The 20,064-nt window shown below is 44.3% G+C and overlaps 1 protein-coding gene across 1 annotated transcript in view; it reads left to right on the top strand.

The window, feature by feature from the left end:
* The first annotated feature begins 11,424 nt into the window (after positions 1-11,424).
* Positions 11,425-20,064, top strand: part of ep300a (EP300 lysine acetyltransferase a) — a 29,731-nt gene continuing 21,091 nt past the window's right edge. The window contains 8 exon segments of the mRNA XM_028567191.1: positions 11,425-11,940; positions 13,800-14,473; positions 16,388-16,555; positions 16,901-17,231; positions 17,897-18,010; positions 18,229-18,468; positions 18,833-18,938; positions 19,097-19,222. Coding sequence (XP_028422992.1) covers positions 11,847-11,940; positions 13,800-14,473; positions 16,388-16,555; positions 16,901-17,231; positions 17,897-18,010; positions 18,229-18,468; positions 18,833-18,938; positions 19,097-19,222 — 1,853 coding nt within the window. The 5' untranslated portion in view covers positions 11,425-11,846.

Here is a 20,064-nt window from a genome sequence, read left to right on the forward strand (position 1 = left end):
TTTTTCTGTATTTGACTCTGTTATCGCCATATGGTTACTGTTTTAATTGGCAACTATGTGCTTGTACATTGAGCTAAAATATGTAATCACTGCATGTTGTAATTTATGAGTTTGTAAAATTCCATTTTCTGTAGGTTTTTCTCTGATTATTATATTGGCTATGACCAAGACAGTGAGGAGTATGATGTTTCCTATTTAAATACACACATGCACTCCATTAATCTAATAATTCTAATTTATAGGCCTACTTTATTAATCCCGCAAGGGAAATTACAATGGATTTTTTTTTTCACTCTGTTGTTAGAATATACACTACACACAGGCATGAAATACTCACTCATGCTCAGAACCTACTATATACATGCACTAATGGAGAGATGTCAGAGTGAGGGGGCTGCAGCTGTTGATGGACAGGCGCCCTGAGCAGTTGGGGGTTCGGTGCCTTGCTCAAGAGCATCTTGGCAGTGCCCAAGAGACGAACTGGCACCTCTCCTGCTACCATTCCACCACCATACTTTGGTCCATATGGGGACATAAACCAGCGTCCCTCCGGTTCCCAACCCAACTCCCTACAGACCCCAGTGGATGGACACATGGATTGAAATAAGTGTATAGGTATTCAGTTGGCGATCTCTTCATGGCTTCCTTCACCTGCTGCCTAGCATCCTCTTGTCTGTGCCAACATTACAGCAGCTTATTCTCAGAGGATTTCTTCTATGCTGTTTGATGATTTTGTGCTGAACTGCCCTTGTTCATTTTGTCCTGCTGGTGGCAAGCCCTGAGGAAAGCAATGTTAGTCAGTGGGTCTTTCCACAACTTTAGTGTGGAGCAAGATATTTTGACAGCTACTGTTAAAATTGCAAGGGTATTGGCTAAGTTAACCTGACCTGGACTCAATGGTGAGAAAGGCAAAGCAGAGACTGTTTTACCTCAGACATAGAGGAAACTCTGGGTATCCCCTCAAATACTGATGAATTTCTACTCCTGTATCATTGAGAGTGTACTGATGAGGAATAGACCCCCCCATCATACACACACACATACACACTATATATATATATATATATATATATATATATATATATATATATATATTATTATCCTGTTTTTTTTGTTTTTGTTTGATTATTTTTTTGGCATTTTTAGGCCTTTATTTGACAGGATAGCTTAGACTGTCACGCTCTGGACGGGGTAGGACACAAAAGCAGAACACAGGGTGAGATCAATAATACTGCTGTTTATTAGAAAATGAATAATGGAGATGGTGTTCCGTCGTGGAGGCTATGGGAATGAGTATGGGTAGGTTGTAGCTCAGCAGAAGTACAAAACGGCAGGCGATAATAGTCGGGAACAGGCTGGGGGTCCAGAGACACGGAGAGCAAGGCAGTGGTCGGCACGGGGAGTCCAAACAGAAGATCCAGTTGAGGAGGGAAAAAGGCAGTAGCCGGCGGTGGAGGGAGAACGGCGTCTAGGAGGCAGAACACAAAAACACGATGAGAAAAAAAAAAGCTAAACTACGGGAAACTCAGGATAATAACTAGAACTGGAGATAGCTGAATAATGCACAGGAACGCAAATGATAATTACGTGGCTGAAACAATTATCTGGCGGGGACTGAAATGACAGAGGGGTCCAGGATGTGGCGACGAGGAACCCAGCTCCTTTCTTCGGGACCGTAGCCCTCCCAGTCCACCAGGTATTGGATCCCACGCCCCTGCCGCCGGGCATCCATCAGACGGCGGACGGTGTAGATGGGATCATCGTCCAGGTGGCGCGGGGCCGGAGGTCGCGGAGGCGGGGGCAACAGGGGACAGAGACGGACAGGCTTCAAACAGGAGACATGGAACACAGGATGTACTCTGAGGGTCTGTGGCAGTTTCAGTCTCATGGTGACAGGGTTTATTACGTCTTGAATGACAAAAGGGCCCAAGTACCTGGGCTGGAGTTTTCTGGATTCTGTTCTGACAGGGATGTTTTTGGAAGCCAGCCAAACCTTGTCTCCAGGGGCGTAACGGGGTGCCTGGGTACAACGTCTGTTGGAGTGTTGTTGGTACAGAGCGGAGGTCTTTAACAGCGCCCTCCGTGCCCGGTGCCAGGTCCTGTGGCATCGGCGAATTTGGGCTTGCACGGAGGGCACCGCCAAGTCTCTTTCAAAAGAGGGAAACAGAGGAGGTTGGTAACCGAAAAGACATTGAAAAGGGGACATCCCGGAGGCAGCTGTAGGCAGGGTGTTGTGGGCGTAAGCCACCCAAGGCAGTTGCGACGACCAATGTTGTTGTTCAGTGGACACCAAGCAACGCAGGGTGGTTTCGAGTGTCTGATTGGCGCTTTCCGCCTGCCCGTTGGTCTGTGGCCGTGGCTCCAATGGCATGACAGAACGACTTCCAGACAGCGGACACAAATTGAGGTCCTCTATCCGATACGACATCACTAGGAAGACCGTAACGCTGGAACACCTCATGGACCAGGATGTCCGCCATCTCTGTAGCAGTGGGTAGTTTAGGTAGAGGTAGTTATACAGCATATTTGGTGAAACGATCCACAATGGTAAGGATAACAGTGTTACCGTCAGATGGAGGTAAGCCGGTGATGAAGTCCAGGGCCAGGTGGGACCATGGTTGTTTGGGAATGGGTAGTGGGCGTAGGAGACCAGAACTGGGTTGATTCGGGGTCTTGTTGAGGGCACAAACAGAACAGGCAGAAACGTATGCAGTCACGTCATTTTTCATGGAGGGCCACCAAAATCTCCTTTTGAGGAAAAACAGGGTGCGTTTAATGCCAGGGTGACAGGTAAAGTGTGAGGAGTGGGCCCATTTTAAAACAGAAGATCTGACATTAGTAGGAACAAACAAGAGGTTAGGTGGTACGTTACCAGGGTTGGGCTCGGTTTTAAGAGCCTCCATGACCTCTTTCTCTATCTCCCATGTAATGGCCCCAATGATGCACTGGCTGTAGATGATGTTGTCAGGGGATGGGCATTCGTTATCCTCCTTCGCGTACATGTGGGACAGGGCGTCTGGCTTCCCGTTCTTGGAACCTGGACGGTATGTTATAGTGAATTGAAAACGTTCAAAAAACAGAGCCCACCTGGCTTGTCTTGGGTTGAGACGTTTTGCGCAGGTACTAGAGGTTTTTATGGTCCGTCCATATCACAAAAGGCAGATCTGCCCCCTCCAGCCAGTGACGCCATTCCTTGAGTGCGGTTAAGACCGCTAGCAGTTCCTTGTTGCCCACATCGTAGTTGCTTTTGGCCGGTAGGAGACGCCTGGAGAGAAAAGCACATGGATGGACCTTACCATCGGTAGCGGAGCGCTGGGAAAGGACAGCTCCAAGTCCCTTATCGGATGCATCCACCTCAACGATGAAATGACGCGTAGGGTCAGGTAACGTCAACACTGGGGCTGTGGTGAATCGCTGTTTGAGGTTCTGAAAGGTCCGGTCGGCTGCAGGGGTCCAAAGGAAAGGCTTAGCAGAGGAGGTGAGCGCTGTGAGGGGAGAGGCAAGTTGACTGTAATCCCTTATAAAACGTCTGTAGAAATTGGCAAACCCCAGAAAGCTTTGTAATTGTTTACGATTGATTGGTGTGGGCCAATCTAGGACGGACTGTACCTTGGCGGGATCCATGCTTACTGCCCCCTTGGAAACGATGAATCCCAGGAACGAAGTGGTGGATGTGTGGAAAACACATTTCTCCGCCTTGACATACAGTCTATTCTCCAAGAGACGATCGAGAACCTAACGGACATGTTGAACGTGGGTGGAGTAGTCTGGTGAGAAAATCAATATATCATCCAGATATACGAACACGCTTCTCCCAATGAAATCCCTCAGGACGTCATTTATGAAATGTTGAAACACAGCAGGAGCATTGGTTAATCCGAAAGGCATAACGGTATATTCAAAGTGGCCGAGGGGGGTGTTGAAACCTGTAAGCCATTCATGACCTTCCTTCATTCTGACGAGATGGTATGCATTTCGTAAATCTAGTTTAGTGAAAATGCTTGCCCCCTGTAGGGAATCAAAAGCTGTGTTCATAAGCGGTAGTGGGTACTTATTCTTGACAGTAATATCGTTTAGGTCCCGGAAATCAATACAGGGACGCAAACCCCCGTCCTTTTTCCCCACAAAGAAAAACCCCGCCCTCAGGGGTGATGAAGACAGGCGGATTTGACCCGCTGTAAGTGCTGTCTGAATATACTCCTCTAATGCCTCCCTCTCTGGCTTAGAGATGATATACAGTTTTGCCTTGGGAAAGTGGCATTGGGAATCAGGTCAATGGCACAGTCATAAGGACGGTGAGGCGGCAAGGTAAGCGCCTGGTCTTTACTGAACACTTTACTGATGCAAAGGTACTCCTTGGGAATGGTAGCGAGGTCTATAGGGGGTTCAGGTGTGTCTATGCGGACCTTAACACTGGGAGAGGCTGACTGTAAACACAGAGAGTGACAAGGTGTACTCCATCCCGTTATCTTTCCCGAGACCCAGTCAATTTGTGGGTTGTGCCGCACTAACCAGGTATGGCCTAGGATAACTAGTGTCTGAGGGGACTGAATAACAAGGAAACTGGTATTCTCATAGTGGTTGCCTGACAACTGGAGTTTGAGGGGTTCTGTCCTAGTGGTGATATTAGACAGCAGGCGTCCATCTATAGCCCTGCCCTCTATTCTCCTCTGGAGAGGTACTGTGTTCAGCCCCATTTGCCCGGTCAAATCATCATCGATAAAACTGTCATCCGCCTCCGAATCAATTAAGGCAAGACAAGGATAGGACTGACCTTTATGGCTGATGACAGCCCGGAGAGTGGTGCGGTCCGTGATCCGGTGGTGGCTGTGGTCTGGCTCGCAAGGGTGACCCTCACTCCCTGCAAGCCCTTACGTTTCCCGGACGTGTTGGACAGGTGGAGATGTAATGCCCGATCTCCCCACAATAAAGGCAACGTCTCTCGTCCATCCTTCTCGTTCTCTCCATCTCGGTCAGGCGAGATCGCCCGAGTTGCATGGGTTCGGAAACAGGCTCCGGCTCTGGTGTAATGGGGGTCCGAACGGGGACTGTGGAATGAGCGTCACCCCCTCGAGATCGTGACGGTGGTGGTGACTGACTCCTCCTGCTCTGTCTTTCTCTCCGTCTCTCTCTCTCATCCTGGTGTCAATACGCATAGACAGAGTTATTAAGCCATCAAGGTATTGGGATCAGGGTAGGAAACCAACTAGTCTTTAATGCCCTCATTCAAACCATTGCTGAAAGCCGCCAATAGCGCATCTTGGTTCCAACCGCTCTCCGCTGCCAGTGTACGGAAAGAAATGGCATATTCCGCTACACTGCGACTAGCTTGCTTTATGGAAAATAATCTTTTGGAAGCATCCTGACCATGTAAGGGGTTGTCGAACACCTTACGCATCTCCCCTGTGAAGGCGGTATAGGACTCAGTACCTGGTACCAGGGTCTCCCATACTGCTCCTGCCCACTGTAGCGCCTCGCCATCCAACAAGCTGATAACATAGGCTATTTTTGCCCTCTCTGAGGCGTATGTGGCGGGTTGCTGGTCAAACACCAGTCCACACTGTAACAAAAAGGATCGGCAGACCCCCAATAATAATGCACAGGAACGCAAGTGATAATTATGTGGCTGAAACAATTATCTGGCGGGGACTGAAAGCAGACCTCTCCCTAATATAGGGATAGTGGCAATCAGCCCCAGGTGCGTGGAATGGAGAAGGTGTAGTAGATCGTAGTGATTGCAGCTGCCTTGGTACCGGGGTGCCTTCAGTGGTAGTGGGAACTCAGGAAACCGAGGAACAAAAAGAGACGGACGGAGACAAACAACACAGCCACAAAAAGGGGCAGAGGTAAGGGAGACACACAAAAGGGAAGGGGAGACAGCTCAGGGAGGTGGGGCCCTGACATAGACTTGAAAGGGAAGAGAGAGGGCAGCTGACATGCAGCTAAGTATCAAAAGTAGGAGTACTCATTCTGCAGAAAAATGACAGTAGATTGTGAATATTGTTTATTCAGCCACATATTGTGTGTTCAGCCAATCAAACCACTCTCTGCAGGGCCTTGCGGTCCTGTTCTGTGCTGTTCCCGTGGCAGTGATGTTTTCCATCATGATATTCCTCAATGATGTAGGAGTAGAAATTGCTCAGTATTTGAGGGGATACCAGGAATTTCCTCAGGTGTCTGAGGTAGCCTTGTATTTTGCACCATTCAGTCAGTATGCAGTAGCCAGGTCAGACCCTCGGTGATGTGGACACCAAGGTACTTGAAGCTATCCACTCTCTCCACTGAGGACCCATTGATATTAAGGGGACCTTAAGAGGGTCCTTCCCTGCTTCTTCCCAAAGTCCACTATCATCTCTTTTGTTTTACTGACATTCATGAGTAGGTTGTTGTCCTGACACCAGCGGGTCAAGTCCTTCACTTCTTTCAGGTCGGCCTTTTCACTGTTGTCTGTGATCAGGCCCACCACAGGTGTGTTCCCAGCAAACATGATGATAGTGTTGGAGTCAAAAGTGGCTACACAGTCGTGTGTGTACAGGGACTACATCAGGGAACTCAAAACACAGCCCTGGGGGGCTCCGGTGTTAAGGATGAGAGTGGGAGAGGTGTGTCTGCCCATCCTTACCACCTGTGGTCTGTCTGTCTGCCTGTCAGGAAGTCAAGGATCCACATGCACAGTAAGGTGTTTAATCTCAGGTCCTTAAGCTTTGTGACGTGCCTGGAGGGAACTATGGTGTTAAACGCTGAACTGTAGTCAATGAAAAGCAATCTCACTTAGCTTCCTTTCTTTTACGGGTGAGATAGGGTGTTGTGGAGGATGTGGGCTATGGCGTCTTCTGTTGTTCGGTTGGGACAGTATGCAAACTGTAATGGGTCCGCTGTGCTGGGTAGTGAGAAGCAGATGTAATCATTGACCAGTTGTTCTATTGCTAAAGAGGTGAGTGCCACTGGGCGGCAGTCATTCAGGCTGGCTGGTCTTTTTTTCTTGGGCACAGGAATTATGGTGGACTTCTTTAAGCATGTCGGTATGACAGACTGAGCCAAGGACAGGTTGAATACCAGAACAAGTTGGTCATCACACAGTTTAAGGACTCGCCCACTGATACCATCAGGTGTTCACATGCTTGAAAGGCATCCTGACGTCATACTCACTTTTATTTTTATTTAACCTTTATTTAACCAGGTAGGCCGCTGAGAAAAAGTTCTCATTTGAAAAGGCGACCTTGCCAAGTAAAGCGTAGGTGTGCAATACAACATACAGATACCCATTCAATACAATACAAGAATATAATAGGCTGCATAAAGTAGGCTGCATAAAGTACATAATTAAGTAGGCAGAATTAAGTGTGCAGAATACAATAGGCTACATAAAGTACAGAATTAAGTGGGCATTACAAAGCCGGTGCAAAGTGAGATGTAAGGAAGTCGATGGATATGCGAAAGTGATAAGGTAATAACACGAATAAACATTAATATACAGTCAAGTGCAAATTGTGGTCTAGGTAGTGATGATATAACGCAATGTATATGAAACAACAGTCTATATAAATGCTGAAATGTGGTGAGGCGTCAGTATACAGTTAGTACAAAGAGTGGTCTAGTTATGTAAAGCAGTAATAGCACAGTAAACATGAGTAGACAATCTATATAGAGACTGAATGTAGTAAAGAGTCAACATACAGTTAGTGCATATAGTGGACTATAGGTAATTATGTAGATCATTAATACCACAATATATGTGAATAGACAGTCAGAATAAATACTGAGATGTAGTAAAGAGTTAATGTACAGTTAGTGCAGAGTGTGGTTTAGATAGTGATGTGGAACAGTAATAACACGATATACATGAGTAGGCAGACTATATAAATGCTGAAAATGTAGTAAAAAGTCAGTATACAATTGGTGCAGAATGCGGTCTAGATAGGGATGTAGGTTAGTAGGTGTACAAGAATTTTATAACAATAAAGGCGGGCAGAAAAGTTGAGCATGCCCGGGCAGATAATTAGTGATAAGGAGCGTAAACAGATATAAAAACAGTGCAGGTGAGGATGTGCAACTGTGCGACTGTGCAAAGGGGCAAGGCAGAGATAATGGAATAAGGGTGTGCAAAACAGAGCTTGAATGATGGAGAACAGTTAGCACGTTCAGTGATTGGACAGGAGCTCAGACAGACGTGCTTTAAAGGCACTAAAGGTAGATGGGTGAGAGGTGCACCCATCCATTACCTCTGCTTCAACTGTTTCTGCTTGTTGGCTGCCGATGACCCCGAAGCAAGTATAAAAGACATTTTGCTCACTTCTATAGACACATCAGCAATTGACAAGCCACCAGCTTTTGGGGTTGTCCTCCTGGACTTGTAGTTCTACTTTCTTTCTGTAGTCCCTTTTTTGCCTCTTTGCTACTTATTTCACATTGCTTTATAATTGTCCACGTTTCCAGACTGCTGTCCTAATTTGTAGGCGGCAATGTGTGGCCTCCCGGGTAGTTTTGGTATTCCATGGTTTCTGGTTGTGGAATGATTTAACTGTAGTTTTGGGTACAGTTTCTTTTTTTGTTTTACAAATTAAATCTACCACAGGATATATACATTGAATCTGAAATTCACCTCCATCTTTAAGTGAATTGTTTCTCTTCCGTGATCAACGAGTTGGTATTCAAAGTAATGGTGCAGTACCACTACCAACTGTTCATAAACGAACCTAAGTCTTCATCAACACACTCCTTTTGTTTGCAGTTCATTATTTACAACTTTTTGGATTTTTACAATCCAGTTAAATAACATCATCCATGTATTTCTTCATGCATTCCTTTATCTAATTGTACTACTAACTCATCAGATTAGCCTATCGTTGATTTAGTCACTTAACAACAACTGGATACCATAAACTTGGCAAAGGTAGGATAACAATATGTATACTCATTGCCCCTTTAAAAGGTAGACTCTTTTGATATTTGGGTCTAGGGTAGGTGTAATGGAGTGACGCAATAAATACAAATTTAAAAAAAAAGTCTTTATGTTTGTATTTTAACCAAAGTTGTGTGGTTGGCCTGGCAGAGGTGGCAACTGCTACAGGACCTTGCAGGCCACAGTGTGTCCATTGTTTTTTTTCGATTTGTTGGGGAATGTGCACCATATAAGCACTTTTAAACTTGAAAGCAACTTGTGTATTAAAGCTTACCCTAAACAAATGTTTGTCTTCTGCTCTGTTTGTATATTTGGTGATCAATAAGCATCTGAAGCTTCAATATCCACCCTTTGCGTTTCCAGGAGATTTCAATTGTTTTTATTTTGTTCCTTTCGGTGGCACATTGGAAGCCCTTTTCTTCTATTCTTTTTGACATAAGCACAATATCATATTGGTAGGGACCTTAATAAGGACCATGAATGACTTAGGCCCTGGCATGCAAAGTTTAGTCAAAGTAATTTTCAAGCTTTGTACAAACAGGCTCTGATAACTGTTTTAAATTGTTCTAAGTAAGTAATGCTTATCACTGGCAAAGTTGGGGGCAGAATAGTATTTTTTTGCCCCAGGGCCCACTAGCATATTAATCTAGTCGTGACTGGGCATCAGAATCAGAAAGCAGTTTATTGCCACAGTAGTGGAACTACATGGAATTTGCCTTGATGATTGGGTGCATACAAACAAACAAACACACAAACAAACATATTAAACATGAATAAGAATAAACAATAAATACCAAAACAGAGACAAATATATACAAAATAGTGATGGCATGATACCCACACTGCCAGGGTTTGATTCCTAGTATAAATATGCGCTTATGGTCCTGTCCCCAAGTGTCATGATTCACTGATGTTGTTATCACACGATAATGCAGGTTTTGGTGAAGCCTTCATATAGTTTTTTTTCATGCCGTGGAATGCCACTTTTGAAAACAAGTCAGTGGATGTGACAACCTCCCTGCAGCCATGTAATAAAAAAGTATCCAGAAGATACATGAGATTTTTTTATAGAGAAAATTAGATAGCCCTCTGATTGTAATCTGTGAGCAACCACAGTTTTTATCTTCACCAAGATGGACTTAGGACCTGTGGAGCCTAGTGGCTATGTGCTGTGATAAACAATTCAAAGATTTGAAGAAAAAAATCTACAACCTGTTTATTAGGGGAGCATTTCTCAGAGAGAGGCATTTCCATTCTTACTTTTTACTATATGTCAATTGAGTTAAACCTTCGAAAATATTGTCATGATTTGTTATAGTAACCACAACTGGGGAGAATAAAACAAAGATATATAAGCTCATGTTTTCTCAAACAATGACTATAAGCAGTGTATATCTTTATACTTCTAATATGCCATTTAAAACTTTTATGAACACAGTATGCATCTCGAAAAAGGTCTGAATCAAACAGGTTTAGAAAGATACATTAAATTGTGCATCTCTAGCTGTAAAATTCCACTCTTCCCCACTGCTGCTGACAGCAAATACATTTGTTTTCTTCTTTCACAAACTGCTTTTATTCCACTGGACAGTCATCATGAATTGGTGGCCAAACACAATTCAGATTCACAAAACTTTATTCTAAATTGTAGTACAGATGAAGTCGAAAAACATAAAACCATGCTGACCATGAACAAATGTGGAGCAGTGTATAATGCAACTCCTCTTGTGCTGCTGTAAGCGCAGGTTTAGAAGAAAATGTTGGCTTTTCAAACTGGTCATTGCTTTCCAGTAGGTAACCGACTATGGATGATTTTGAACACTTTCCTCCAGTAAATTATTTAGTGTGATCCATAAGAGAAGTGAAGACTCAAGCAGCAAATGTACATTTACAGGTGGAATAAATACTCAGCAATAAGTGACAGAGTAAAGTCTGATGGCTGTGTTGGTACTAGAACAAGACTCTTACTTTTTTGACTGAGGGCTTGAGTAAGACTGGCCATGGAGCCAAATTGCAGGAGTCACCATTCTGCCTATGAGAGCAAGCAAACAAATCAAAATAAGGCAGATAGGACTGGGTATTAAATTGAATAAATGTCAGTTATTTTAATCAAGTTTTACCAAGTCTTTCCACTCATGCATACTGTTTTCAGTGTTTGTGAATCCAAATTGGTCTGCTGCACTAAATGTTTATTTTGCTCGTTTAATAGTACTGGCTGCAAAACTGATTGGCAATTAGATTACTTGCATTAAGATAACTGTTGAACATAATCCAACTTTAATCTTTGCAACCTCACCAAAAAGCAGCTGCAAGTTCAGGTTGCTGCATGGATACATTTCATAATTAATAACTTTTCTTTTTTTCTTTTACATGCATAGTCCGGGGAATGAGCATGATACTTTATTCACCATTGCATCTGCACATTTGTCAGCTTTATTTATTTTTATTTATTTGCATCCCCGCATCTTTATACCCGCTGCCACCAGCAGCACCCCCATCACTTCGCAGGCAAAGAAGCCTTTTCTGCCCGACATTATCTCCATCCAGACTCCGCTGGAAAGGAGGTTGAAATGACGGATGCAACCATGGGAGAGATACCCGGGGATAGTTTATTTACATCCGAAGAGGCTGTGTAAGTTTAGAGGGAAGCCGCTGCGTGTGTCTCCCTCTTTACTTTCACCGACCCCCTCCTCCTCCGCTGGCAGAAATTTATAAAGAACAAAAAATCCGACGAGGGAGGGAGGGGGGTTGATATACGCCGAGGCTGAAATCGAGAGGCGAACCCAGGGAAAGAGGAGTAATTTGTACACGGGACTTTCCCCCTCTTAGTCCCCCCAAAGGAGGGGGAAAAGTCGCAATATTAGAAACGAAAAGGAATGAGCTTCTAAGGGCGTGAAAACGTCTGCAATTGTGGATACTTTATATATTTTTATTTCGAAAAAATATGGCCGAGAACGTTCTGGACTCTGGCCCGCCTTCAGCCAAAAGGCCTAAACTCTCCTCTCCGGCACTTTCCGCCTCCGCCAGCGATGGAAATGGTAAGTATTGTTTTATGATATCATTTGTTACGGTGTTATTCGTTAAGTTTCTTATTTTTGGGCGGACTGGATTTACTTGAAAGAGGAAAAAGACGCGGGATTACTCTTCTGTTTTTGTCGTAGCTTGCTAATGTTAGCTTCCTAGTAGTGAGTGTGTGTCGGACGTGAAGAAGAGCTCCCCCAGCTAGCTCGCATGCTAACAGCCATTTTAGCCGGAGGTAGCTCTGTTAGCAAAACGCTAGGCTAGCTAACTGAATGCGGATCCCCAACTGACGGTCCCGTGTCTAATGGCTACCTTAGCCGGGCTGATAATAAGCTCTATGCCAAGTCAACTCATGATAAAGTTTTTTTGGTTTCTTACAGTCGTGCCAAATTGACAGTCAAATACAACTACCCCCATTCTGTGATTTGAGTTTCCAAGGCTTCAAGCGTCTAAAGCAATCTGTTGTGTTGCCCCATCAAAACTCGTACCCTTTTCCCAACTAACGTTAGCTACAGTGAGTAGTGTTGTCGATGGTGGCGAGGCAAGCCTTGTGGAAGACACAAATTTAGGCCGACGGGTCCGACTGATTGTTTAGCTCATTTGCGATTGTTGGTGTGTGTTTTTGTGTATGGCGTGTGACAGCACCTGGAATAGTGGCCTGAGAGCAAAACTGTGGAGCATGGGCAGCGCCTTGTCCTGCCACTGGGTTATTAACCAGCGAGTCAAGTTAGCAAGCAAATACTGCTGCTCCATTTCATCACTTAATCATTAATTTTACCATGAACAGCTGCATCTTGGGCTGTCCACTCGGCTCAGTCAGCATCCGTGGACAGGGACTTTTAAGGTTTAGTCATCCAGACGTTTGACACATTTACGTTACACGATATTTTGCAATGATCAGTGCAGTGCTGTCAAGAAAGGAATCTGTATAAGGAATGCAATTTATTGTCTTCAAAGATTATTTGTGACACTACCATGCAGTGTGTACATATTGTTAAGTTGAGAAACAAAAGCATATGACAACTTGAGACGATTGATATGAGAAATTGGTACAAGTTCTTGCATAATATACCCTGTGCTTGTACCTTCAAAGAGCAGTTTGTAAATCATGTTGCTGCTGATTACAGATTTGTTAATTTTCAGAGGCCTGCAATATTGTCATGCAATTGTTGTCATTGTAGTTTAATCATTTGACATGGTCACAAATTCTAAGAAATGACTGTCAAATTACAATTACATGTGACAATTAGGATTAAATTAGATCCTGTACCTTTTTAAATTTGCAGTTTTTTTTTTTGGTCTTGATGTCCATCATAAAGAAAAAGAAAGATACGTGATGGACATCATGTATCTTATTTGACTGCCTTAGCTGTGTGCTGTTGAACTCACTCGATACAGACTTTTACACAGCGAGTGTGCGTCTCTACTGACTTGGCTCCATTTTGTGGCGTTACTTCTGCGTCCATTCGTCACCTTGTCTGTACAAACCTGTCTTTGCAACATGTTGAATCGCTTTACTGGTCAGGGATTCTCTGTGCGAGCAAACCATGTGGGCGTTTGTGTTTGCAATGTATGTTTGTGCACGCAATTCTTCTGGAACTCACCTGAAACTTCGTGCTCACTCGTGCAATTATTCTTGGTGACATGTTATTAATTTCTCAAGGGAGAAAATTGTCCATACACCTCCTGAACAGCTTTTTATCAGTTTTTAATGTCAAACATGCGATTGCATTTTCTCAGTCATGCTGAAAAAATGAAGGATTACACCAGCTTAACATGGCTGTGGCCATTTTTTGTCTTCCTCTCACATTTCCCTGCTTGTCTCCCATCTCATTGACTCTCTTCGCCTAAACTTTGCATTTCTTCTCCATTTTAGATTTCGGCTCACTGTTTGACTTGGAGCATGATCTCCCAGACGAGCTCATCAACCCTAATGAACCAGGCCTGGTCAATGGTGGGGACCTCAGCCAATTGCACACCACTCTGGGAGGAGGACCTGCAGGGCTGGGTCCTGGAGGAGGCAGTGGAGTTGCAGGAGGAATGGGACTTGGACTTGGTGGAGGCCAGGATGCGGTGGCCAAGCACAAACAGCTGTCCGAGCTTTTGCGCTCAGGGGCACCCACCTCGGGCCAACAGGGACACCAAGGAGCCATGGGCAGCCCAGGAGGCCCCACTGCCATGGGGCAACACTTGGCCAACATGAAGGCATCCCCTGGCCAGGGGCCTCCGCAGATGATGGGCCAGGGGCAGCAGCAGCAGCAGCACCTCTCCCCTCAGCAGCAGGCCAACATGATGCAGCAGCAACAGAATGCTGCAGCTGGAATGATGGGTGGCATGAACAGGGCCATGATGGGAGCACAGCAGAAAGGCAATAATGGACAGCAGCAGCCAGGCATGATTGGGAGCCAAGTGATGAATGGCTCCCCCAGGATGGGCTTTGGGAATCAGGGGATGGGTGGCAACGGGAACCTGTTGGCCGAGACCCTACAGCAGCAGGGAGCTGGGGGTCAGGCCGGGATGAGAGGCCAGCAACCTGGAGCAATGAACAAGGTAGCGACTCCTTCAATTATAGAAATGTTGTTCTTTTCCTATGAAAATGGTTTGACATCATTTATTTTTAAAAGTTTGATGGAATTTATATGTAATACGAATGTTGTAAATGTCATATCGGGTGAAAATATAATCTTGTATTTTCAAGTTTGAAACAGAAACATGGACTAATTTAGCAAGCTTAGGTGTATAATTTATAAAGGCGTAATTACTTACATTTCATCATTTAGTGAAACTGAATATAGTTGATAACCGCAAGATTTTGCACATGATTGATTGTAGCAAAATCTATTCATAAAATGATATTAGCTGTAGTTTTTCCTTTTAACTTAAGCTACTTTTCTGCAGGCTGTAGTAGGGTTGCACGATATTGACAAAATGTGATATTGCGATATCAATCAATAATATTGAGATTTCGATATTAATTTCGATATTTTTAAACATGTAAAATTACAAAAGTTACAGGAAAACACCTCAAAATAGATTCATAACAAATACAACACCAGGTTTATTTCAACTGACGGTCATATTGGACTGGTACAACATGAATAAATAAATAAGGACCATGTCTACAGAACAGGACATGTTTTACTGGTAGTACAGTATAAAATAAATAAAGAGAACAGGACACAACTTTTCTTTTGCAACTCTGATTTGTTCCGTTTTGTTGTCTATATCAATTTCTTCACTTACTCTGTCGAAATATGCACACACGTGTTACGCTCCATAGGGTTTGTCACGTAGTGGACCCATGCGCTGACGTGTACTAACATGTGCAAGTGGCACGGTAACTGGCCAATGAAACATGATTATTATAGTGTTTCAAGCGGGCCTTAAATCGAACACAACTAATCCACACAGCCAACGGACAGGACGCAGCACTCCACAAAATAAACAAAATACTGCATACTTATCGCAACACTTTCAATATAATATTGCGCAATGTGATATCGCAATAACGATATTGAGTCGATATATCATGCACCCCTAGGCTGTAGTCTGGTTCTCTAGAAAGAAAGAGATGCTTATTTTGTATACAACCACAAAAAGTGGGGCTTTGGGTCCACGACTGTCTGTATTCTGCCAACCATGAGCGACGCACAGCACATTGCTTGGAGTTGAAGTAGCAGAAAACTGTTCTGCTTGTGTGATTGACAGTCCCACAGGAGTGACAATAAAATGTTGCAGTGGCATGCTGCTGCTGCTGAATGAATGTGGTGGAGACACTGATGTTTGATTTAGCCATAGCGCTCAAAAGCAGTGAGAGGATTTCCAGGTTAGGTATAGGGAGCAGTAAAAGAAAAATGCAGTGGAGGACAAGACAGGGGTACTGTACTGATGATAAATAGATCAGTGATTTAAAAAAAAAAAAAAAAAAAAAAAAAAAAAAAGTTCAAATAATAATGTGCAGGGAGAAAAGCGGAACTATGTCAGATTGCTATTAAACACTCTGCTGGCTGCTGTTACTTCTGTTGATGTTGAGTTGTGGTTTGCATAATTTTCAAATGATTTTTCTTAATTATTTAATTACACATTACTTGATGTGATATAGAAGTACATTTTCTCTTTTCAGTAGTGGGTAACTTAAATGTTCTTGAGCAGTAGAAAGTGCAAGATGTAGAAACATGTTCTTTTGGGAGATGAATGCTTTGGCTTTGATGGAGCTCATGGTGTGAGGTCCTGCTCATTTAATGGCTCAGATTTGAGATCTTGGGGAGACACTGGAAGATTATGTTGCAAACTGGCAGAACCCAAAATGCTGTTGGATGTACAGTTCAGATGCGATCACCTCAGTGAAAAGTGGGTACAACGTACATTGTTGTGTTACTTTGTCTGATGTATCCTACATCATTCTCTTATACTCTTCATCATTCTAACTCCCTTTCTCTCCTCCTCCTCCTTTTTTAATCCTAGATGGGGATGATTGGGAACCCAGGGGGCCCTTTTGGAGGTCCATATGCAGGGCAGGGGAATCAAGGTCTGGGAGGCGCAGGGCTGGGCCCTCAGCTCCAGAACAAAGGTCCCATGGCCCAGTTCAGCGTGGACAAGAAGAACCAGCCCATGCAGGGAATGGCCGCCATGGTAGGAAAAAAATACAAACTCACTGAAAAAAATTTACTGTAATAATTTTTTTACCAAGTTGGCAGATTTAAGTATCAGCTCAAAATGATTCCCTTATCTCTCATCTCTTCCCTCCTACCTTTCTTCCCACTGCACCCCTGTGCTGCTCTGTGTTTCCTGTTTCTTTTCACTTACCTCAATCTCGTCCTTATTGTAAATTAAACACCGCCTCCTCTCTTCTTATTCTGTTCTTCCTATCGCCTCTCTACTCCCTGTTACCTTCTACCTAACCTCTCCCTATTTCCTCTTTATGTGCTGCTCTTGTCTCATTCACGTCTTCTTATTCCCTCCTTCTTCACTTACCAGGGCTCCCAGCAGTCACAAACGGGTGTGGGCGGTCCGTCTGGTGCCCCCGTGGGAGGAGCCCCAGGGATGGTGCCCAACGCTCAGGCAGGTCTGGTGGGTCCCGGTACCCAGGTTTCGGCAGCGTCTGCTGCTGCCGGAGCACCACCCACAGCTGACCCTGAGAAGCGCAAGCTGATCCAGCAGCAACTGGTACTCCTGCTCCATGCACACAAGTGCCAGCGGCGGGAGCAGGCCAACGGTGAAGTCCGGCAATGCAACCTACCCCACTGCCGAACAATGAAGAACGTCCTCAACCACATGACTCACTGCCAGGCTGGCAAGTCCTGTCAGGGTGAGTTTAAGGGATGCTGCATGCTCCTGCACTCAGTGGATAGCTATGATGTGTCCCTGTGTTTTGAGAAGCAGGCTTGTTACTGAGACATTCCCGCTAACAGAGTTATTTTATCTTTTTAAATAATAATAAACAAACCTAGTGGGTATCCTGTATTTATCCAGTTAACGTATATTGTTTGTTTTGACCGACTCTATTAAGTGTACAACGTTGCCGTAGAACTCTGTTGTCATCGGAAAATACCAGTCAAACATTAGGTAGCCGTATCGGTTGACTTATTCCTTCGTTACGATCAACATGGCCAACCTAGTTTATTTTGAAACGACGCTGATTATCGTGATCGTGATTATCAACGGCATTGCTCTTAGGCAAACAACGCAGGAGACATAAGATATTAAAGGTTCTGACTACACAGACGATACTTGTTAGTATACTGTTAGTTTGTTTTGGGTAGTACTTAAAAGTATTAGTTAAGGTATTAAATAACACAAGTATTAGGTTAACCGTTTTCTGTGTCAGCAGCTCTTTTTCAGTAACAGGCAGGCATCCCTAATTTTGTTTAATCTTTTTTTTGCCCATGGCCTCACTTTGTTTAATTCTTGTTCTCCTGCCTCTTTTCCCTCCCTCATATACCTCTGTACCTTCTTGTCCTTTTTCATCCTCAGTTGCTCACTGTGCATCATCAAGGCAGATCATCTCCCATTGGAAGAACTGCACGCGACATGACTGTCCTGTCTGCCTGCCACTGAAGAATGCTGGGGACAAGAGGAACCCGCAGTGTGAGTGTCTGTATCTGACCAAACAACATCATGCATTCCTTTTCTTGACATGACACTGTACACTATTAGAAGTATATACAATTAATAGTGTACTAAACGATAATATGATTTACGGCATGAGGTTTGTGTAAATATTCTGTCACAGGGTTTTCTTATGTTATTTTATATCTACAGAGCAGATGAATTATTGACTCTCCTCTCCTCTTATGTCCTCACAGCTCTACTCGGTGCGGCCGCTGCAGGTCTGGGCAGCTCTCTTGGGGCAGTACCCGGTGGCCAACCAAGTGCTCCCAACCTCAACCCGACGAGCCAGATTGACCCCAGCTCCATAGAGAGAGCCTACGCAGCCCTGGGCCTCACCTACCAGGGCAACCAGATCCAGGTTCAGACAGCCCAGCCCAATATGTCCAACCAAGGCTTGCAAGGCCAGGCTGGCATGAGGCCTCTGAACCCAATGGGTGAGTTAGGATTCATGTCCACTTGCTTTACTCTACAGAAAGATATACCTTCCCCTGTTTCTGATAGCACTGAGGGCTAAGCATTTTTCCAGAGCCCAGACATTTTAAAAAGTAACAGAATTTTATAGAGAGTTAAATGCTTTAAGTGGCCTTGAGTAGTCCTGTATCGCCAGAAGCGAAGGTAATATTTAAAAGGGCTTCAGGTAAAAAGCAATCTCATCAGCACCTAGAAAATATGCGTTTGATGCCATGTAGTTTGAAGACATTATGAGGTACATGTTCAAGTAGGAAGTATAACAGTGTTATTATTAGTAGGGAACACAAGGAATTTAAACTCATGATCTCCTGCCCTTTCCATGTGTAGGTGCGAATGCAATGGGAGTGAATGGAGGTGTGGGAGCTTCCTCTCAGAGCCAACAAGCCAGCCTGCTGCAGGATACCATGATGCACCTCAATGTGAACAGCCAAGGGTAAGAAGGAACGCAGACAACATGACATGGCATTCGGCAGATACCCTAATTTAAAGCACCTATCATTTTTTTACATCAGACCAGGGCACACAAGTCTTTTTTTTTTTTTTTTCGTCAAGAAGTTAATCAGTCAAATGATGCCCTCTTATATCTCCCAGTCTGATGAATGATGCTGGTGGGGTCGGCTCCATGCCCACAGCAGGCCCTCCCTCTACCTCAGGCATGAGGAAAAGCTGGCATGAGGACATCACGCAGGACCTACGAAACCACTTGGTACACAAACTGTAAGTATTAAAGAGGAACGCCACACAAAAGTAATTTTGCGCTGTACATTTAATCATATTTTTGTTGCAGTAGTTAATGTGATTTTTCTTTTTTCTTTCTTCAACAGTACACATTGTGTGAGTGTAGACAGTAATAGACACTTGTGTGTCTGCTTTTGATTTAAAAAAGTTTAGTTAAAGGTCGTATGACATCATGGCCTCAGTGGTCCCCTAATACTGTATCTGAAGTCTCTTTCCCGAAATTCAGCCTTGGTACAGAATTACAGTCACTAGAGTCAGTCCACAATGAGCTTTCCTTAGTATGTGCCATTTCTGTGTTTGTAGCTATTGAGGAGGAGAGAGGGGGGTGCAAGGTGGAGGGTGGGGGTGTTGCCTTGACTAACTGCCATGCTTCGCTCGTTTGCAAGCCATGATGTCTCTCTCTTTCTCATTTGCGGGCAAAGCAGAGATAGGGAAGGTAACCTTTCCCCTTATGACCTCATAAGGAGAAGATTCCAGATCGGCCCATCTGAGCTTTCATTTTCTCAAAGGCAGAGCAGGATACCCAGGGCTCGGTTTACACCTGTCGCCATTTCTAGCCACTGGGGGACCATGGGCAGGCTAGGGGAACTCATATTAATATTAAAAAAAACCTCAAAGTGAAATTTTCATGCCATGGGACCTTTTTAAGATGGCTGAGATTAGCCCCAGTTTGTGCCTCTGAAAACATAACTGCTCGTAACGTTAGCAAGCCTTCATAAGCGCTAGCGGACTATATTCAGAGCTTGACAATATATTTATTGCTGATGGACAGTAACGTTAACCACAATAAACACCAGGGCTATGACTATGCACTGGCACTT

This window comes from Perca flavescens, chromosome 21 (assembly GCF_004354835.1).
Source record: "Perca flavescens isolate YP-PL-M2 chromosome 21, PFLA_1.0, whole genome shotgun sequence".
NCBI classification, from domain to species: Eukaryota; Metazoa; Chordata; class Actinopteri; order Perciformes; family Percidae; genus Perca; species Perca flavescens.